This window comes from Poecilia formosa, unplaced genomic scaffold, assembly GCF_000485575.1.
Source record: "Poecilia formosa unplaced genomic scaffold, Poecilia_formosa-5.1.2 Scaffold15, whole genome shotgun sequence".
In the NCBI taxonomy this organism is placed as follows: domain Eukaryota; kingdom Metazoa; phylum Chordata; class Actinopteri; order Cyprinodontiformes; family Poeciliidae; genus Poecilia; species Poecilia formosa.
Genome location: NW_006799954.1, coordinates 1,719,854 through 1,739,114, shown reverse-complemented (window position 1 = coordinate 1,739,114; position 19,261 = coordinate 1,719,854). Strand labels below are relative to the sequence as shown.

General features: G+C 38.0%; 1 protein-coding gene across 4 annotated transcripts in view; it reads right to left on the bottom strand.

The window, feature by feature from the left end:
* Window positions 1-19,261, bottom strand: part of LOC103134185 (collagen alpha-1(XIX) chain) — a 135,912-nt gene that overhangs the window by 47,878 nt on the left and 68,773 nt on the right. For all 4 annotated transcript variants that reach the window (XM_016668466.1, XM_016668465.1, XM_016668467.1 and 1 more), the window contains 5 exons: window positions 13,616-13,660; window positions 12,079-12,114; window positions 6,126-6,179; window positions 6,007-6,051; window positions 1,764-1,796 (listed from right to left, as the gene is read on the bottom strand). In XM_016668466.1, the coding sequence (XP_016523952.1) occupies window positions 1,764-1,796; window positions 6,007-6,051; window positions 6,126-6,179; window positions 12,079-12,114; window positions 13,616-13,660 (213 nt within the window). The remainder of the gene's footprint in view (window positions 1-1,763; window positions 1,797-6,006; window positions 6,052-6,125; window positions 6,180-12,078; window positions 12,115-13,615; window positions 13,661-19,261) is intronic.

The window sequence follows — 19,261 nt, the reverse complement described above, 5'->3', positions numbered from 1 at the left end:
CAAAAGCTTTTTTTTTTTTTTTTTGCAAGAACAGGGCTGTTCTGCAAAGGACCATTTCCTTTTAACATAAATTGGCATAACAGATTTGGCTTCACAGATTATAAAACACCAGTGTTCAGAGGTGGAGCAGTAAAAAGAGGACTGTTTTCTCCCTTAAAGGGCATTGCTTGATGTGATGGCCGTGCATGCCTGTGAGTCGACTTCCCCTCCTTGTCACTAATAAACAGAGGCACGGAAGTTTTATGAAGGGAGGGTAATGATGTGAACCCTTGCTTCTGCTGCGTAAGGGAAATCAATGCGTAACTGCCAAAATTATCTGCCGTGGGAAGAAGCAGAGCACAGACAGAGACCGGTATACTAAAATATTCAAACAGACTCATTTATCAAGTGACTAATGCCTCCCTCTCCACTGCACATCTATAGAGGCAAACACCTCACTAAACAACAATGTTCATATGCTCAACCCTTTCATTTATAGCCAGGCAAAAACTACTAACTAAACCCCTGTTGCTTTATAAAGCCTTTCAACCCCCCTCCCCTCCTCTCCCGTTAAACGAACTGCCTTTCCTTTGGTAAGATCTAAACCAGTGAAACCAAAAGAGAGCAAGCGATATTTCTTCGATCTATAATTAACATGTCTCATTTCCATATGAATTGCTCGTTAACAAGCAGGGAAAATGAGAATATGAATGAGAGCGATCAAACTTTGTTTCCAAGCTCTTGTCCAAGGCCTTCAGTGGGTTCAATATACAGCTGTTCTTCAGAACAAAAACCATTAGCAGACAGTCATCAAAATGCCAAAGCCCTCACTTTGAGAAACAAAGGCTTCAAGAACATGTTTTTATTTGACCATTTAAAGCATTTTTTTCCAACTGGTTTTTGTGATATTATTGCCACCTTGCACATCCTAACTGTTTCCTCCCACGAAATTTTGCTTTTACTTTTAAATATCTAAGAAAATAGTTCTACTACTCAGCCACTTTGTGTTTCCTTTAGTACTTGCCAGAGCTTCACGTTGACATAAGTTTCTTCTAAAAAAAAAAAAAAAAAGTGTCCCTACTTTTTAACTAAAAGCTCCACTTACCCAAACCACATCATTTTCTATAATTTATAATTATTAACATAAAAAAACAATCTGTGCCCAGTGACCCTAATTTATTCACACTATGAAGCCTTTTGAGTATCAAGAAGGAGATTAAGCCATCATCTGGAGCTAGCGTTTCTTTTTTTTTTTTTTTTTTTACTTCAACGATTCTCTGCAATCAGCAAAGATCTTTCACAGGGCGCTTGCTGGAAATGTGAAAATAATTACTTAAAAGTAACAAAGAAGCTTTTTCTCGGTTTAATTGAACCCAAAAAAGCTAATCTGACATAGAAAGAAAAGGTTTCCCATATCTGAAGCTCTTATGTACTCTTTTCTGCTGCTCATACACAGCACACAAAGCAAATCAAAACATAACTTCAGACAGAGTAAGTCCGCAGCGTCTTCAAGAGGGAGGAAATTGTTTACACAGTCACATGGTAGCATGTTGGGGGTGTGACAGCAGAGGTAAACACTGTTCTGCCTGTTGATTCCTTCTGCTTTGTCTCGAGATGGTATCAGGTCAACACTCGCTGATGCAGAGATGTTTTGGTCTGTTCTCACGCTGGTGAGAGGTTAGGCAATGTATCACTCTTACAATAAAACGTAAGTAAAATAGAAAATAGAAAAAAATAAATAAATAAAAAGCTGTTGTGGAGCTTGATCACAAAATTGTACTTACAGAACCAGGAGGACCAGGAGGACCAACATCACCCTGATGATAACAAGAGAAACAAATTGCCTGTTACATCCTACAAGCATTACAAACAATACAATTAGCAAACAATACACGTGTGTAACTCTGCTTTCCAGATCTTTTGAAACAACACGGGAGATTTTACGCCCCTTTACACCCCCAAACCTTTTCTGGATTTATTAACCAGTGTTTTGAAGTTCTTGTAATTTTTTTTTTTTTTTTTTAGAATCTTGAAAGAAAGGTTACAGTTCTTAGGTCATGTTATTTTTTGCAATGGATTTACGGGGAGCTCCAGGGAACATTAAAGAGTTCTTAATTGTGACACTTGCTGGAGGGAGCCTCTAAATTCACAATTTACATCTCGGAAATGTTCTCCCTCCACAAAACTAAAAAGCACCACATTTGTACTCTGTGCCATACTGAACAATTAACAAGCATGCGGGGAGCACATGCTGTGGTTTTCCAAGTATACAAACTGCTGTTAAACTCTTAATTTTGATCGCAAATGGGGGCTTTTTATGTCCTTAAATCCCCGTGAGTGTGAAGATATAAGACATGCCGATATTCTGAGACAATATGTAAATCCTGAAATCCTAAGGGTTGTTCAGTAAACCAGTCAATTATTTAATTTGAAGCATTGCTTCAGGAGCCTGTCATTATTCCTTTGATTAAGACTGAAATGCTGTTGTGTCCTAGACTGCTTAGAATGTAAATCATTTAAAAGAGATGACTAAAAACAGCAAGTTTCTCTTTCATTCCTTGAGTGCCAATCTACATAAAGAATCTTTTTTTCTTCTTTGCACCACCAGCAGAACTATTCACAGCTTGCTTTTAATGAAACTGTGAAATATACATAACCTCTTCAATGCCACAAGACATAGTGGTGGTGGGTGATATATTCAAGTTACATGCTGGTAATCAAAAGCAATGGCAGAAGACAGTAAAATAGCAGCTTGGGACCAACAAGACAGAGAAAAGTCTGCTTTGAGGACAGAAAAAGTTGCACAAATTCAGCAGATTATGCAAAGTGGTCGGGATTGAAGTTCATGACATCACAACTCGTTTTTGCCTTTTTAGTGGTTCAGGCAACTTTCATTTTGGGCTCGACATGAAACCAAGAAACTGACTGTTGACAGGAGCCAACTAATTTCATTTAACCAGCCCTGACTGTCCGATCAAAAGCTTAAAATCCAATCTCTTTTCTTTCTTCTTTTGATCAGGAAAGGTGCCTTACGTAAGTCTCACAGGTCGCACTGGAAGTTACACAGAGTGAATAAGACTCAATTGACTATTTTCTAAATCAATAAAGTAAATAAAGCTGAAGTCAGACATCTATGGAGGCATGTTGACTGTTTATTCAGACTGAAACAACAAGGTGTTAAACTTCAGCAAATAACAGGGAGTGGAACAAAGTTTCTCTGTTGTATCCTTTTGACTATAATCATGGAGGATGCTACATTAGCTCATGCTAACGTAAGGATATGCAAGTCTACAAGGAATATAAAAAGTGATTTGTTTATAACTAACATGGAATTGACAAACTTTTAACTAATATAAAATGATTAAGAAATGATGAAATGTAAAGTCAATTAATTTTGAAATAGAAAACTCCTCTCAAGATGCTCTCTCTTTCTCTCTCTCTGTCTCTCTCCCTCACACACACACGCAAAGACATATTTGCTACTGATATAAACAATGAATGATTAACCACAAAAAAGCTGCTTAAGGCTTCTTCATATCAATGATTTATAGTAATAAATGAAAACTTTTTCTCACAATTATCAAGTTGGGCATCCGTATTTGTTGAGAAGTGATTTTGTAGAACAACATATATATCTTATGACATGGTACATATTAGCTTTTTAGGTATCCAAAAAAGGTTAGTAAACTGCAAGCAATGTTGTAAAAGAATGAATAAGATATGATGGTTTTTTTTGTGTGTGTGTTTTATTTTGCAAATACCTTTCTATTTATAACTTGGAGGATGTCATTGCAGTTGTACAATTCCAGCAACAGAGAAAGCTCTGTTTGGACTGTTTATGAGAAATCATTAGTTTACTATAAACATTTCATTCTTACCACAGTACAATTCATAATCCAAAAATGAAGAAAAGTTCTTTTTTATTGTTATTTCTAGTTCTTAAAAAGAAGTTGGCATCAGCAGGTCAGACAATTGCAAAATCTCTCTGGTACATCTCTATTTTTGGCCACCACACTTGGCTTAGGAGGTTTACGGTTAAACCCTGCTGAACTATTCATGAGAAAAATCTAAAAATGAAACTTGAGTTTTTGCAGCAGCCTAAACAAAGTTTTCTGCAGAAGCTTTGTTTGATTACAACCATCCATCACTGCAGTTGTATGCAGAACATTACATTACTCAATGCAGAAACTGTACAAGGTTCATTTTCTGGTTATGATTTTTAACAAAGTCTTGTACGGGACATGATGCACAGACAACTTAACCAACTGCATTGGTTCCTTCACTGTTTTTAGCACATAAAAAATTTAATTTTACCATATCTAAAGATTTATCATGCCAACTTTGATGAAAAATCCATATCTGGATGTTGCAGCCTTTCGTGCTTTAGAATACCTTAACAATGTAGAACTTGAAATCCAGGATTCACATCCACATCTTTTAAGAATGAACTAGAATTAATTTAGTGAAACAAATTCTTTTAGAAGGACTACATTTTAAAAAATGGGTTAAATTATTAAAGTAGAAGAGAAGACAAAAGGGGTCAGTAGTTTAGTTTCAAGCAATTATGTGCAATTATGTGTTGAAAGCATGGCTGCTTTTGGAACAAGTGGAATAGCTAAACGTAATGACAGGTTTGAAGTAATAAATCTCCTTAGTGAAGATTTTCGAGATTCAACCAAATGCTGTGTCATAAAAGGTAAACTAATGAGTCGCTTTAAATTGTAAGATTATTAATTTCCATAAAATATATTTAATAGTTGCCAGATGAAAACTTGAATTGCAGAAAAGGTGGTTTCTGCAAAAAGAAATAAAAATAGAAAAATAAAATAATTAAAAAAATTAAATCAGTTTCTTGATACATTGTAGTATTTATAACCATACAACTTTCCCCCCACCCCAAATTTTCTAACTTCAACACAACACTACAGAGAGCATAGTCGTGTTGCTCATTATAAAGACTGAATATTTCGTAAATACCTTTGTCTTGAAATCGTTCACGCTCAAGCAGATTTAAGGAAGGACATTTGTGAACTGAAATGGTCAAATCTTTCCACAACATCTGAATTGGATTTATTTATTGGCGTTTTATGGAAGCATTTTAATTGTGCCATATAATTTGCGTTTGGGGTCGTTGTTCCTTAGTAATGTGAATTTCCATCCAATTTCTCAAGTTTCTCAGATTTTCCTCTAAAAAATTCCCTGAAGTTAGCCTCATCAATCTTCCTATAAACTCAGACAAGCTTTCCTGTCCATGCTGAGGAAAAGCCAACAAACAGCACGATGATGCCACCACTATGGTGGGGTTGGTGTTTGCAGATTGATGTGTTCTGCCACACACTGTTTTTACAATATAAATTACGCAAAGGGGATTTGGTTTATATTTAATCTTTAGGTGAATTCTGAAGGCAGAAGGGTTTTTATGTTTGGTATATTAAAATAAATAGCCAGGAATACAAATGCATACTTTGGACAGTAAAAGTTACAGAGAAGTTAAAGAGTTAGACTTCCTCAACCAACTTTCTCTATTCAAGTCTTCCTTAAAAGTATTTAAAAAATATATTTTTAGATGCTCTCATCAATTAAAAAGAAACTGAGATAAAACAACAACAAAAAAAAAAAAAATCAAAGCAAGGTTAAGCAGTTTTTTTTAAACGGTTGTCAGTTTCTAATGGAAAACACAAGTTGTACACAGACAAACAGGAACAAAGCCACCCAACGACACACACCCAGAGATTAGACACAATCTGTCAGCAGTAAGAAAATCACTTAAATCATGCTTACTGGAGCACAAGAGACAAACAAGTAATGCACACCTTCAGATTCATTATTTAATGCAATACGATTTCAAAGGCCTTTGAAAGGTATCCAGAGCCCAAGAACATAACTAGCACAAAGGAGACTGAATCAAGGTGTCAGTAAATCTGCTTGAACTTGCCTGCACCCTTTCCGCACCCGAGCACAGTGAGTTTGAGGGAGCATAAACAGAGGGACTCATCATGCTTGACATTTGACATTGACGTGACTTACTTTTTGTCCTTTCGCGCCACCAGTCCCCTCGGCACCTGGCTGACCCTGTGGGAGGAGGCCTCGGTTAATGACTCTGTAACACGGCGGCATTGTAAATGTCACGGCAGGGAAATACGTACGGGATCTCCTCTCTCTCCCTTTTCCCCAGGGACGCCACACTCCCCCTTCTCCCTCTGCGTGTGAACAGAGCACAGCGCTGACAGTGACTGACAGCAAAAGCGGGGTAAAAAGACAGACAGATTCGAGACTGACGCTAAGGCACGGACTGTTGCTATGAATAAGTAATCAGAAAAACATACAGTCCTGTGTCATCTCATAATCCACGGTGGAGTAAAAAAAAGAAACCCATTTTACACATATGGCTTCATGAGGCTGTGGTGTTACATGCGTCTTGCAAGATAATGAACATTGTTAAGCTCCTGTTGCACTGCAGTATGTGTCTGTTTTCATAGGAAATCATTTCTTTGTCTGCCAACAGATGGCACTTTAACACAGCCGGTGCGGCGTCCCAAGAGCTTTTTGATTGGATTTCTTTTTCTCAGTTATGTTGAGAAAACTGAAAGAAAAACTTAGAGTAAGACACATGGACTTGAACCGAGGTCCAGGTGGTAATGAACACTCACGAGGCTGAAATCTATATTTTGCGCAACATAAACCCAGGAGAATGTCAACATTTCACCTCACAGAATTGAATTTCTTCTCGAGACACTTTTGTCACAAAAAAAATAAAAAATCACAAGCCACAAATGATTATTTTCAATCAACTTTTTCATCTCAGCTATGAGTAAATATGGAAAACGAACAGTCAAGTACAACGGAGAAACTAAACCCTTTCTTCCACTAAAACAATTCTGTAAGCACAAACTGGCATGAGATTTTCAAACGGGGGGAAAAAAAAAATTCACAGTTCAGCAATTTCACTGTAACTACACTAATATGTAAATGAGAATTCAACATCTAAGTGTAGTTACCGTTGTTTTGTAAATTTCACACATTTCAGCAACGACGCAGTTCAAAGAGCTCCGTGTCATAAAAAAACCCACAAAAAATACAAAGTCATATAAAACTTCATACAGCCAACAACTGAGAAAACCAGAAATAAACATTATATTTTGATGAGTGCCATCACCAAAATTATTGATGCACATCAAATAAGTTGGTCAGTGGTTCATTTATTATGGTTCAAAAGCAACTCTAAACAGGTGAGGATTTTAGTCTTAATGTAAAGGAACTCAGCGTTTCAGCTGTTTTGCAGTTTTCTGGAAGTTTGTTCCAGACTTTTGGTGCATAGAAGCTGAATGCTCCTTTAGCTTAGACACCATGACTATGATGTATTCTAGTTTTACTTTAATGTATTCCAGCAGTGTGCAGCAACAAAAGGTGGAGGGGCAGCAATGTGCTACTCTGCTCACTCTTGTTTTCTTCAGCATCTTAACAGAAGTGCTTTAAACATGGGAACTGTACAGCATAACGTAGATTATAATACTTTAGAAACCATAATTTGCGAAACCATTGTGTCTCTTGATACCAGTAACCAGCCCATGCCTGCTATTCTGTGATTTCCAATCATACTTTAGCTTAAGCAGCAGGTAGATCAGCAAACATTGCTGCTTTGTTTTACATGTGTGAGAATATTTACAGGGATAGTTTCAGACACTCTGGAGACATTATGGAGCATATGTTTAGAGATGTGAGGAGAGCGAAAGAATGACATGTATTTGCTCACTCCTTTGCAGCTCCAAGACAGATGATACCAGAGAGCTTTGAGTTTCCCTTCCCCCATTCCTTCGACTATGACAACCACAGTAATACTGCACCACTCTTTTAATGAGATATAGTCACTGTTTCCTCATCCAAATTAGGAGCTGTTATTAAGTCAGCGGACTGCTGGCATATATGAACAGATGGACTCTCTTATTAATATTTCAGCCGAGGAGGAGGGACTAGCAGAAACTCTGACTGTAAGATTTAATTGAATTCTGAAGAGCTTCAGCAACCACATGTATTATAATCACAAGACTTTACAACTTTGTTGTAGGTGGTTGATGTAGAGATTAAGAATGCAAGCCCTATTTGTAATTGTAAATTAACTTTATATAAAATTTTACATCTGTGAATACTAATGTTTTTAAATGTTCTTTGAAAACATACTGGCTCAGCTCTAGATGTTTCTTTCTTAAAGCTACTCACTGCATGAAAGCCTAAAAGTGGGAATTACTTTGACCTTGATTTTTGCGTTTTTTATTTATTTATATATTTTGCAGATTCAAACTGAAAAGTTTTACCACTAAATTGATCAACCTTTTGGTTTTTGCATTTTATTTTTAAAGCAAAGGGTCCAAAGCTTTTTTATGATTACACAGGCAAACTAGACTTCTTATTGAACTACCGATATGGCAGTGATTTTAGCAGAAAGAGTAACTTTATTCATACAATTGAAAGATTGCTGATTAAGTATTAAGTATATGGTCAATGTGGACCATTAACTCACTTAAGTAGACTCTTAGTCTTGCTGTTATGCAAGTTTATGTTATTAACTTGTTTGTTCCTAAACAATACATTTGTAAGTTGCATGTCAAGGTTATTTGTGTTCCCAGCCTGTTCAGTCTTTTGTAAAAAGACTGAAAAAGAACATTATATGCCAATTTGAAACCATTATGTGTTTTTGTTGTAAAGAAACTAATCTTTCAACTATTTTCACATTCTCCACCTTTATTTTGAATCCCATCATTAAAAAAAAGGCACAATTGTGTATAAATATTGCCCTATCTTGTTTCTTGAACTGTTTTGTCCATGCTACGCTATACACTGAAAGTGATTTGCCACCGTGGAGGCAGTTTGCACTGAGTTATGACTGACACTCAACGTAAATCATACCTAATGGAAAGTTGGAATTACCCGGGATGTCACCTGTTGTGAAAAAAACTTGCGCGCTGCATTCTGTCACAGACTCAAAGCTCCATACTTCTCTCGTTATCTCAGTTAGATCTACACAGAACATCATTCACAGTCAATTTACTAGCCGAGGACCACGTAACAAGTGAATAAACCTTTCAAATGAGATTAACTGCAGCGCGGTCAGTGTTTATGTAGATTACTGCTGTATTTACACAATGATAAAGCCCAGGGAACTGTTCCACCTGTGGCTGACTGTGGGTGATGTGTTGACTTTGAGCCACCCAGAGTCATCAAACTGCAATTAAGACTGTCGGCATCACTCTCTCTGTCAATGTCTGCAGAGTGCTGTCAGAGCCCATTTGAGACTGTCGGTGGGTGGGGGAGGCACAGTTATGGAGATGTAATTCACAAAGACGTTGACTTTTCCAGCACATCCTGCACAGCAGACCTCTTCTTCCATCTTTTCTTCCTAAAACATTCACACTGCTGAGGGAATGAGAGGAGCCTCAGTTCACACAGACACTACACCACCACCAGCAGCAGCAGCAGCAGCAGCAGCATTGGTCTCACTTCAATCTATTTCATCCTGACTGAAAAATGTAAAAGAAAGGGCACTGAGGACTGCTGTTTAATTATTGCTGCCTATCATAACGTGTTTCCTCTTCAAAGTGTTTAGTGCATCTTCTCTCACTTACCGTTTCGGCCTTTGTAAATGTCTGAATGTGACCAGCTTTACTGTTTTCATCATAACAAATTGAAATGTTCTTCTCTGGGACAGTGTTTTCATTGTTGTGTGCCCAAAACATAAATTTATAATGTTACAGTAAAAATGCAACCATGATGTAGGGGCATGACTTATTCATAGCCAGGGAAGAGCTTGCATTTACATGCATCCTGTAAGAATTAAAAGACAATTCTCAGTGCTTGGTGCTCAGGACATTTTTGCTAACATATGTAACAGGTATTAAAGAAAATACGGAAATATCTTTCCTTCTTTTTCGTAAAATTAGATTTGATCTAATATTATCTGGGAAGTTTTAGACTCCTGCAGGCGTCGTCACCAGCAGATATTATTCAGCGTTGCCTCTGAATTCATTTGAAGTAACTGAGTTACAGTAAGTTGTTTACACCCTTATGGATTTTTAATAAAATAATCGAATTACCATTTGCTAATGCTACAATGAGTTAGCTTTACACATCTTGCACATGTACTGTTTTTACATTTCATTTAAAGAAGACCAATAAAGCTTCTATCTAACAGGGTCTCTCTTTTTTTTGTCTTGCTGTTTTAGATGGGGCAAATGTAAAGAACTAATAAGTGATTTCTAAAACATCAAGCTTTTTTTCTTCTACAGGTGACAGGGTACTGAGATGGAGAGTGTTAGATGTACAATAACTCTACAGTCACAATAACCAGGCCATGATGTCTTTTTGTTGTTTAATTTTCTCTTTTTAATGGTAATCATCTTTGTCAGTGTTAGCCAGTTTACTCTTCCCCTTCCTCTAGACAGAAGGACCAGTGGAAGCTTTGCAGTATACAGGAACGAGTGATGAATCCACACACCTGATGAGTAGGAGTGGTCAAGAGGTTGTCCACTACACAATGGCTTCCACTCTCAGCGTGATCACAAGTATTTGCCACTGGAGGCTTGGTGGGCAGCGGGTGGTTTGTAGGTGTATCGGCGAAGGTAGCATGTTGCGCGAAAATTTGTAGGGAGCATGACAGAGGTGCATATCTGAGCATTTTTATGTTTATTATTTTTAAATCTTACAATCCATATCTCATGTGCTGCTGGTGAGCCAAAACACCCCTGGGCATCATGAAAATGATTGCAGATTTTTTTCTTTTTTTTTTTTTTTTCTTGCAAAAGTACGGTATGTAATGGCCATCTGTCAGTTTGGAGTGTGAGCACTGAGTCATGCTGTGCTGTACTGCAGGAGGCACACAGGCTGGGAGCAGCTATTTAACTTGCAGCAGATACGCTTCGACTCACTGAGCGGTGCCATTTCTGACGAGGGAGATCTGTTCCTGACTATTAACCCAAAAAGGTGTCAGTCATGGACAAAAGAGATCCTTCTGCTGTCCTTTTACATACATCTGGCTTGTCTGTGCTGGCTTAGAGGGGCAACAAGTGTATAGCTTATATCCAGCCATCAGCCATCACGCCATGCAGGAAGGAAACAGGGTCTGTGTCCCAGAAATGAACATGCCTCGATAAGAAATGTGCACCATATGAACATCATAGAACAAAGAAAAGAATGCAATGAGAACAAGGACGTTCATTTTTGTAGACTTGTCCTGTGTTCTGATGGGGCTGCAATAGAGGTGCTTGAACGCAGTGAGAATCATTGAATTTGGAGAAAAAGTGGGAAGCTTGTAAGCATTTGAACACTATCCAGACTGTGAAGTACAGGTGTGACAACATCATGTTGTGTGGGTGCACCAGGGCACTTCACAAAATACATAGCACCAAGAGGAAAGGACAGTATGCAAAAAAACAAAAAAACAAAACAAAACAAAAAAGTGAGGTAACATCTCAAGACATCATGAAGGACGTTAAAGATCAGGCACAAATGGGTCTTCCAAATGGACAATGGTCCTAAGCACACAAACAAATTGATTATAAAGTGGTTTTCAGGAAGGAAAAGTCAATGTTTTGTAGTGGCTATCAAAAAGTGCTGATCTAAATTCCACATAAAATGTATTGGCAGAGCAGAATGCCAGCAAATGTATAACCTGACTCGGACACAGAGGACAAATTTCCAATAAGCTACTGTGAGAAGTTTGTGAAAGAACATTGAGGATGTTTGACCAAAGTCATGCAGTTTAAAAGGTAATGCTATTCCACATATAAAAATATAAATAAATGTAAATCTCTGACTTTGAAGAAAGTTGTTAAACCTCTCTCCCACTTATTAATGTACTATCTAGTGAAAAATATTTTAGTAATCCTAATATACCTAAAACATTGAAAGTTAATTCTATTTTAATGTCACAGAGTCAGAAAATTATTTTTATAGAGTGTAGGTGAATTTCCCACCTACACTGGTTTTAGATGTATGTACACAGCTTAGCTTTCAGGACCCATCACATCATTTGCAAAATGTCCAGATATCATCATTAATAACTTTAAATGCATCAAGTTTGTTTTGCGATAACATTTTAGATATTACCTTTGCACTTGCTCCCTCTATGGTTCCTGAAGGACCCTGTAGGAAAAATAAACCCACAAAGGATAATCACATGAATGATCTAATGGATAGCAGAAAGTTATTTGTTATTCTAAATTAGATATTTAGTTGGAAGTAATCCACTTTGCAGTTGTTTATTATATTTTCTAACCTTTGCACTAGTTTTGAGTCAAATAATAACACAGCTGGACCTTGGTCATCTGCAGGTAAATTTGGATTGTGGCTTAGTCATGCCCCTCTGACACACACCATGGTTGTTATGTTATGCTAACGTGACATTGAAAGCTAACACTGACCCCCTTTGAATGCCCTCAATGTCCTGCTGCCACTGGACAAAGCAGAGTGATGTCCCATAGTGTGTTTTGAATACAAGATTTCACCCCTGATATCAACCTCAGCAAAACAGGTGACCATAATAAATGCCAATACCAGTGGATGGGAGTTAATCTGACACATGTGGAGGGCATCACGAGGACATTTCCATTTAGAAATGTCACACCTCTGTTCTGTCATTTTAATCTCCCACAACTCTGTGTCCAAAAAGACTAAGATTTATTAAGCAAGTAGGTGACACACTCAGTTATGCTTTAAAGATTTACCATTAAGTAGCTCAATTATATCCAAAACAACTGAACTGCAACACTGACAGTAAAATCAGAACAGAGTGTCTCTTTATTTCTCAATGAGATAAAGGCAACCCCTAATAGTGCCTTGATAGTGCAATCAAGACAGCCGTGCTTGAAAATAATTGCACACTCAGTGTATCTGAGCTACACAATAGCTAGACCTTCCTGTTTGTTCTGACATCAGCAGGTAAGAGTCTGACAAGCTGTCTCCTCTAATGCTCACTGTTGTTTGTGCCCTTTAGTCAGTGGGTTACCACATAAGCACACAGACACACACACACACATACCTCAGCCCCCCCCCAATCACCCTCCCAACACACACACACACGCACACGCACACACACCATCTGAGATTGTTTTGGACACCTGAGGAAAGGACCATAACTCAAAGACTCAATTGGTCTATGAGACACATTTGCACTACTCATCAATACAAACACATTCCAGTGCTACCTTAAAATACCTTTTGGGGTTTTGTGCAAAGACTCGTCTGTTTGTGCAGTAACTTTTCGAACAGATCTATAAGCATGGAAAGACTTAGCACATGTTTTAAACCGTGCACAGAAAATGTTGTTTCTTTTGTCACTTTGCCATATTGCTGCAATGTCCATACCTCTTGAACTTTTTCAGATGTTGCAACGTCACAACCGCAATCTTTAATGTGAATTATTGGCAATCAATGTACTGACCAACCTAAGTGTTTAAATGTGAAATGATACAAGAGTTTAAAATACACTTGCTTGCATTTGTGTTAAGCGCCCTTCATACTGCTAACATTTCAGATATTTAATAAATGTAGTCCGCTTGCATACATTTTCAGATAATTATAAATCCATTTATTCTGTGAAAGTATTAGAAGTTTCTTAAAAGTGTTGCTATAGTAGCTCACTTACAGGTGGGCCTCTTGGTCCAGGCTCCCCCGGCTTTCCTCTCCGTCCCTGAAGAGGATAGTGAAAAGAAACAGAAAGAACACAGGATGAGTAAAGGATGAGTGGATGTACGACAACAGGTGCAGCAAGACATGGAAGCTGCCAGCAAATAAGGCAAGACAGCAACTCCTGTCGCAGTCTCTAATTCACTTTTAATTAAGAACAAGAAAACAGCTTAATTGCTGCACCCCGTGTGGCCCACTACTCTTTGTTCCCTCGTTTGGTTTACTGCCTCCTTTCCAGCTGTGTGAATCTCTCAGTGTATCAATCAACCCGAGGAGCAAACAGGACAAGCCAGACAATGCTGCATATTGTCACAAAGAAAGATAGGAAAGAAGTCATTTCTGTCAGTTTTTTTTTTTTTTGAGAACTTGGAAACCGTGAGATAGAAAGAATAATACACCAAAAAGTTAGTGCTGTAAATCTAGCATTTTATTACGATCAAATGCTTTCTGAAGTGAAGCCAAGTGAGGGGTTACATCAACAGATTGTGTGCATGTGCAAAGATAACTCTTCGTGTTATTTCTGCACAGCTCTGCAGGAGCAGAGAATAGTTGGATCAGACAGGGGAGGTTCCAGGAGCTTTAGCTGGCAAGAAAAGTGTAAAATTAACTGCAACCAGAATCAATCCACTAAACAAATGAATGGCAAAAGCCTGATGCACAACACAGTCCTTTTTACGGGGCTAAATGCCATTACCTCTTTCCAGTATGAGTTTCATCATCTGAGGGGAATGTGACATTGTGTTTCTCTGCTACTGTATGTGTTATTGCGAGTGACGCAAAAAACACTTCTTTCCTCTGCAGAGTTAGCTGCAGTGTGGATCTGTGAAAAGCTAAGCTCTCTGGCTGCTGAAAAGAAAAGTTGAGAATCAAAAAGTGACGCCCCCGAATCTTTCCTCTGACACTCCATACGCACACTTTGATTAACTGGGTCAAACTTGACATGTACGATTGCCTGCAACAAAGACGAGGGAAGGAACTTCTCTTCAGCGAGAGCGACTTCTTTTAATCATTTGTTTGCATGTGTGCTCAGGTTCCTGGGCTGCATGTGTACTTTTATGTTTGTAGTCCAGAGATACCAGGATTATGGCAAAGGAAGAAAGCACGGTGTAGTAATGCAAATATTAACCCTAATAACAACACAACACAGCCCGTGTGTGACTTCTCTCTGAAATTACCTCCTTCCCTCTTTCTCCTGCTGTTTGATGTACCAACAAATCCCTGACCACCATCTTTTGATCAGTGGTGTTAATGCACCTCTAATGCTGCAGTATGGAGGCTTTAATGTGAACACGAATGGGTGAAGAGCTTGCAGAAGTCAAATTGCCTTGATGTGTAGAGGCAGCATCTTTAAACCGTGTAATCTTTCTACTTCGTATGGCTGCAATTATAAAACACCTGAGTAGCCCCTTTGAAGGCTTTGCTCTGTTTGCGGCGCAAAAGCTGTCAGAACGGGAAGCCAGTGTTCAGTCAGTAGGCGCTCATGCATGTGGGTGTATAACATGTGCATTCAAAACAGATTTTTTTTGTGTTTAAGGTCTTTTTCTCAAAAGACACGATAATGGCGAGACACTATTTGATTTTTCCTCTTTCAGTGATAATTAACAGGTAGAGTCTGAGTCATTGCCACAGTTGAGAAAAGGAAATGGAAAAAACAATGTGTTCTCGCTTCGGTCCCCGCTGGTGCCCTTTCCTCCACTGAACAAAACAACGAAACCAGAGTACGCAGATAAGTAATTTACCTGATGAATATTTCATGGACTATTATTCTAAGTAGGTCATGAATTATGCAATTTCCAGAATTATTTCCCAACACTTGCCCTTAAAAATCCCTTTTAACACCAAAGTACACACATAATGATTTTATGTTCATTTATTTACATACAATCACAAGAACAACAAGTGGTATTCCATTTCTCATCAATAGGACTGAGATCAATAGCTAAGGTTCACCATTATGAAACTTACTTACATTGTTGGACACATTTGCATTTCTTTGGTTCTTAATGAGGAGTTTGGAGGTTGTTAGATATTTCCTTGAATAGCCCCCTTTAACAAAAAGATTGACTTGTACACCTGGAAAGTGTTAAGAAGGCAAAAAATATTTTACAAAGAATTTATATCGGTCTACTTGACCATCAGTTAACTAAAGACAAATTAGAACTAATGCGTTGAACTACAGTAGACAATCCAAATCTTTGTACCACCTAACAACATTGTGGATTAGTCGTAAAATTGCTGTGGTTGTTTGTTGTGCTAATCTTATGTACAAATTTGCCTTCTTTCTCTTCGTCTCATGTTCATATAGCGAACATGAGATAATATTTCAATATTTTTGGACTCATCACAGAATAATTTTCAACATAATGCAATCTACTGGAGTTAGACTGACAAGGAGACCCCCCCAGTTAGCACTTTATCTCAAATAAATCTGAGCACACGGTGACGAGAGAAAATTGGGCTTCAAGCTGTCATTGCTATTTGCACTCAGTAGATTGTCCAAACTGAAACAACTGGCAGTGACGGAGAAGGATAGTCACCTTTAAGTAGACAAAACAGATCCAGACATTTTGAGATAGTCAAGAAAGGAACAACAACGTGGTGTTAGAAGATGCTCAGCAAAGCAGTATGCCCAAAGGACATGCATGTAGTTGCTCCTGCCTGAAAAAGAGGTGTTTCACTGGTTTGTGTTTTTAAGAACTTGAAGAGAATAATTTGCTTTACTTACATTATCTGTTTGTACTTATACACTTAGTTATTGTACATATAATTAATCAAATATCCTTTTGTATTTTTTTTTTAGTATTTTTACTAATGTACTCCTAATCTTAACTCTCGTATTATTTAATTACTTACCTATTCATGTGTATTCTTACTCATTAAATTATCACATATTTTGTTATCATTCATGTAAAAATGCTTGCCAATTTACTACCTTCTCTATACTTATTCACTTGCTTACTTATTACTATTTTTTCGTGATGATTAGAATGCCTCAAGAAAGGTGAAAAGTGTTGCAGTCACTAGGCAACAAGGATGAAATATAAAATGAAAAATGAAATTTGGGCTTCATTACAGTGACCGAAAGATTTGACTGTCAGTCAAAACAGACAGTGTGATAGTTCTGAAATAAAGACATTAGTCAGAATGAAATTAATCAGAAATTAGATTTTTCCATTTGTGTAAAATTTCAAAGTAAAAATATCCATGGGGTTAGAGTAAACTTGACAAAAAAATAAAGCATGCATTACTTACCACAGAGAAGTAGTTGCCGTCTGTGAATCAGTTTATGGCAAAGGCAACTTCAACTTTATTTCATTATGTGCTTTTTGCTCAGTTATTAATCCCTCCTTCTGTGAATGTGATTGTTTTTTTTTTTAAATTCCGATTCCCTTCTTCTCTCCTGTCTGCTGCTTTTCTTGTTACCTCACCTACCTTCCCCTGTTTTCTGTCATTTAGCCTTTTTCTTTCTTCACCCAACCTCCAGTGTCTGTTGAATCACCCTGACAATCTCTGTTGCCATGCAACGCTCAGTGTCCTATAAATTTGACAACATCCTAGTGCTTGATTATTATTTGAGCACTGCAGTGTGAAGCCCTCCTTCAGGTCACTGCAGTAGATTAGATGGAGGTTGAGATGGAGAAAAGCAAGGAAGGACATGATTGCCGAAGAGACGGGAGAGAGTTGGAGAAAGGTGGAGGGAGTGTGGAAGAGGAAAAAGTGGAAGAGCCAGAGTTTCAGAGGTAGCTGTCTGCGTAAATCAAAATTAAATCACGCGCTCTCACAAAGTACTTATCTGTTCCACTATAAAAACCTGCAAACCAAAGTGAAAATGCAGATCACAAGAATTAATTCAATTACAGTGCAAGCTAAAGCTACAGTTGGCACAGATCCGAGAAGAAAGTAAAGAGGCCTCATGTAGACTGACAGGGAGTTTGAACTTCCAGTGTAATCCACACGGATCCAAGTCTTTGGCTCCAGCTCAGCGGTGAATTGAAAAGTATAAAGGAGCCGGCAGCCACGGGGCTCTGCTCAGTCCTGCAACACAAGACTCAATCTGAGTGCAAAGTCAACAGCAACGGTGACACACAGCAGAGGCACTCCTTTATGGAGACTTCCTAATCCTTATCCCAAATGTCAACATGTTCCCTGAGACATTCCATATCGTACAATCCATGCCGGGTGCAGTACAACAAAACAGAGGACAGAATTCTCGTGTGAAGCACTGCGACGGAGGCGTCACTAAAACCCATTTAATTCTGATAAATTACCTTATCAACTGGGGTGAGCACAAGAACTAAAGGAGCCATAGCGAAATGATCACTGCAGGACCACATTCACCCCTATCGCATACCAGAAAACCCAATAATTATTCTACACTTGCAATAATTTTCCTAAATGTTGCTTTGAGAGATCTATTTGAGTCCCATCAAAACTTTTTGTGTCCTCCAGAAAGCCAAATTACTGACACTAAAACAAAAAAAATGGACTTTGTGTTCTGGGAGATATGCCCTTTTCCCCGACTGAAACACCTATATGCCACCCTATTTTTCTGAGCGAACTGAGTCCTGCCTGCCTTCAGGGACATGTTTTAAAGCCACCTGAGCCTTTTGTAGAACTCTTGTGCTGGGTTTATAAAAATAACTGCTTACTCCATAAGCAGCTGCTGTGTTTCTTTGATAAAAAAAAATAAAGTATATGTAACAATTAAAGTGGTGGTGGTGTGGTGGTTTCACATTATTTTGGACTTCAGGCAGATATAATGTTACAGAGAGACAAATAAGTCAGAACTGCTTACTTGTGTTACAAAAGACACTGAACTTCAAATATATAGACATGTAAGCAATAGAAATGTGAACTTATTTTTTAACGCTCAAAAATAGGCACAAACACAGAGACTGGCTGCCACTGCACAGCCTGTCCAAATGTTTACTCCCTGTTTAAAATGTTTGCCTGCTCCAAAACTGTAAGAGGCTGAAAAATCTAAAACATACATTACAGATGCTTCAAATCTTCTCTGGTCTTTGGTCAGAGCCACGGTTCCCTGTGAAAACACGGGACCATTTGCTGCAGTTTTGCACACGAACAACCAATTCAAGACAATACTCATCCTAACGAGTAATAGCTGACTAGAAACAGAGTGATTTCAGGAAACACAGAGACAAAAACAATCCTTTTCATTTCAGGCAATGTCAGTGTTGATGTTACAAGTCACATCATACAAAAAATGCGCAAAATGTGTTGAGTTAGGACTAAGGCTGAACCGGTTTTTAACAAGTCCCATAAACGATCTCGTTGGCTCTCTTCTGCCAGAGCACAAGCTTGGTGCCATACCAGTGTGTGACTCTAAATGTCTCGACAAGTGAATTATATACAGTTTAATTTTTCTAGAGGATTACAGTGCAGTACACCAACTACATTAAACACAAAATTTATCAAAGTATACCCGCAAAAAAAATGCTTTAATATCATCTTTTTAGTCGACTACTCCTGTTTTAAATAAAATTGCTGTCAGCCTGTTTCTGCATAATGCACACAGGCTGTAAATAGTAAAGCACGGTGCAGATAACACTATCTGAAGATGTTAAAGCAAAAAAGGCTTCTGAAA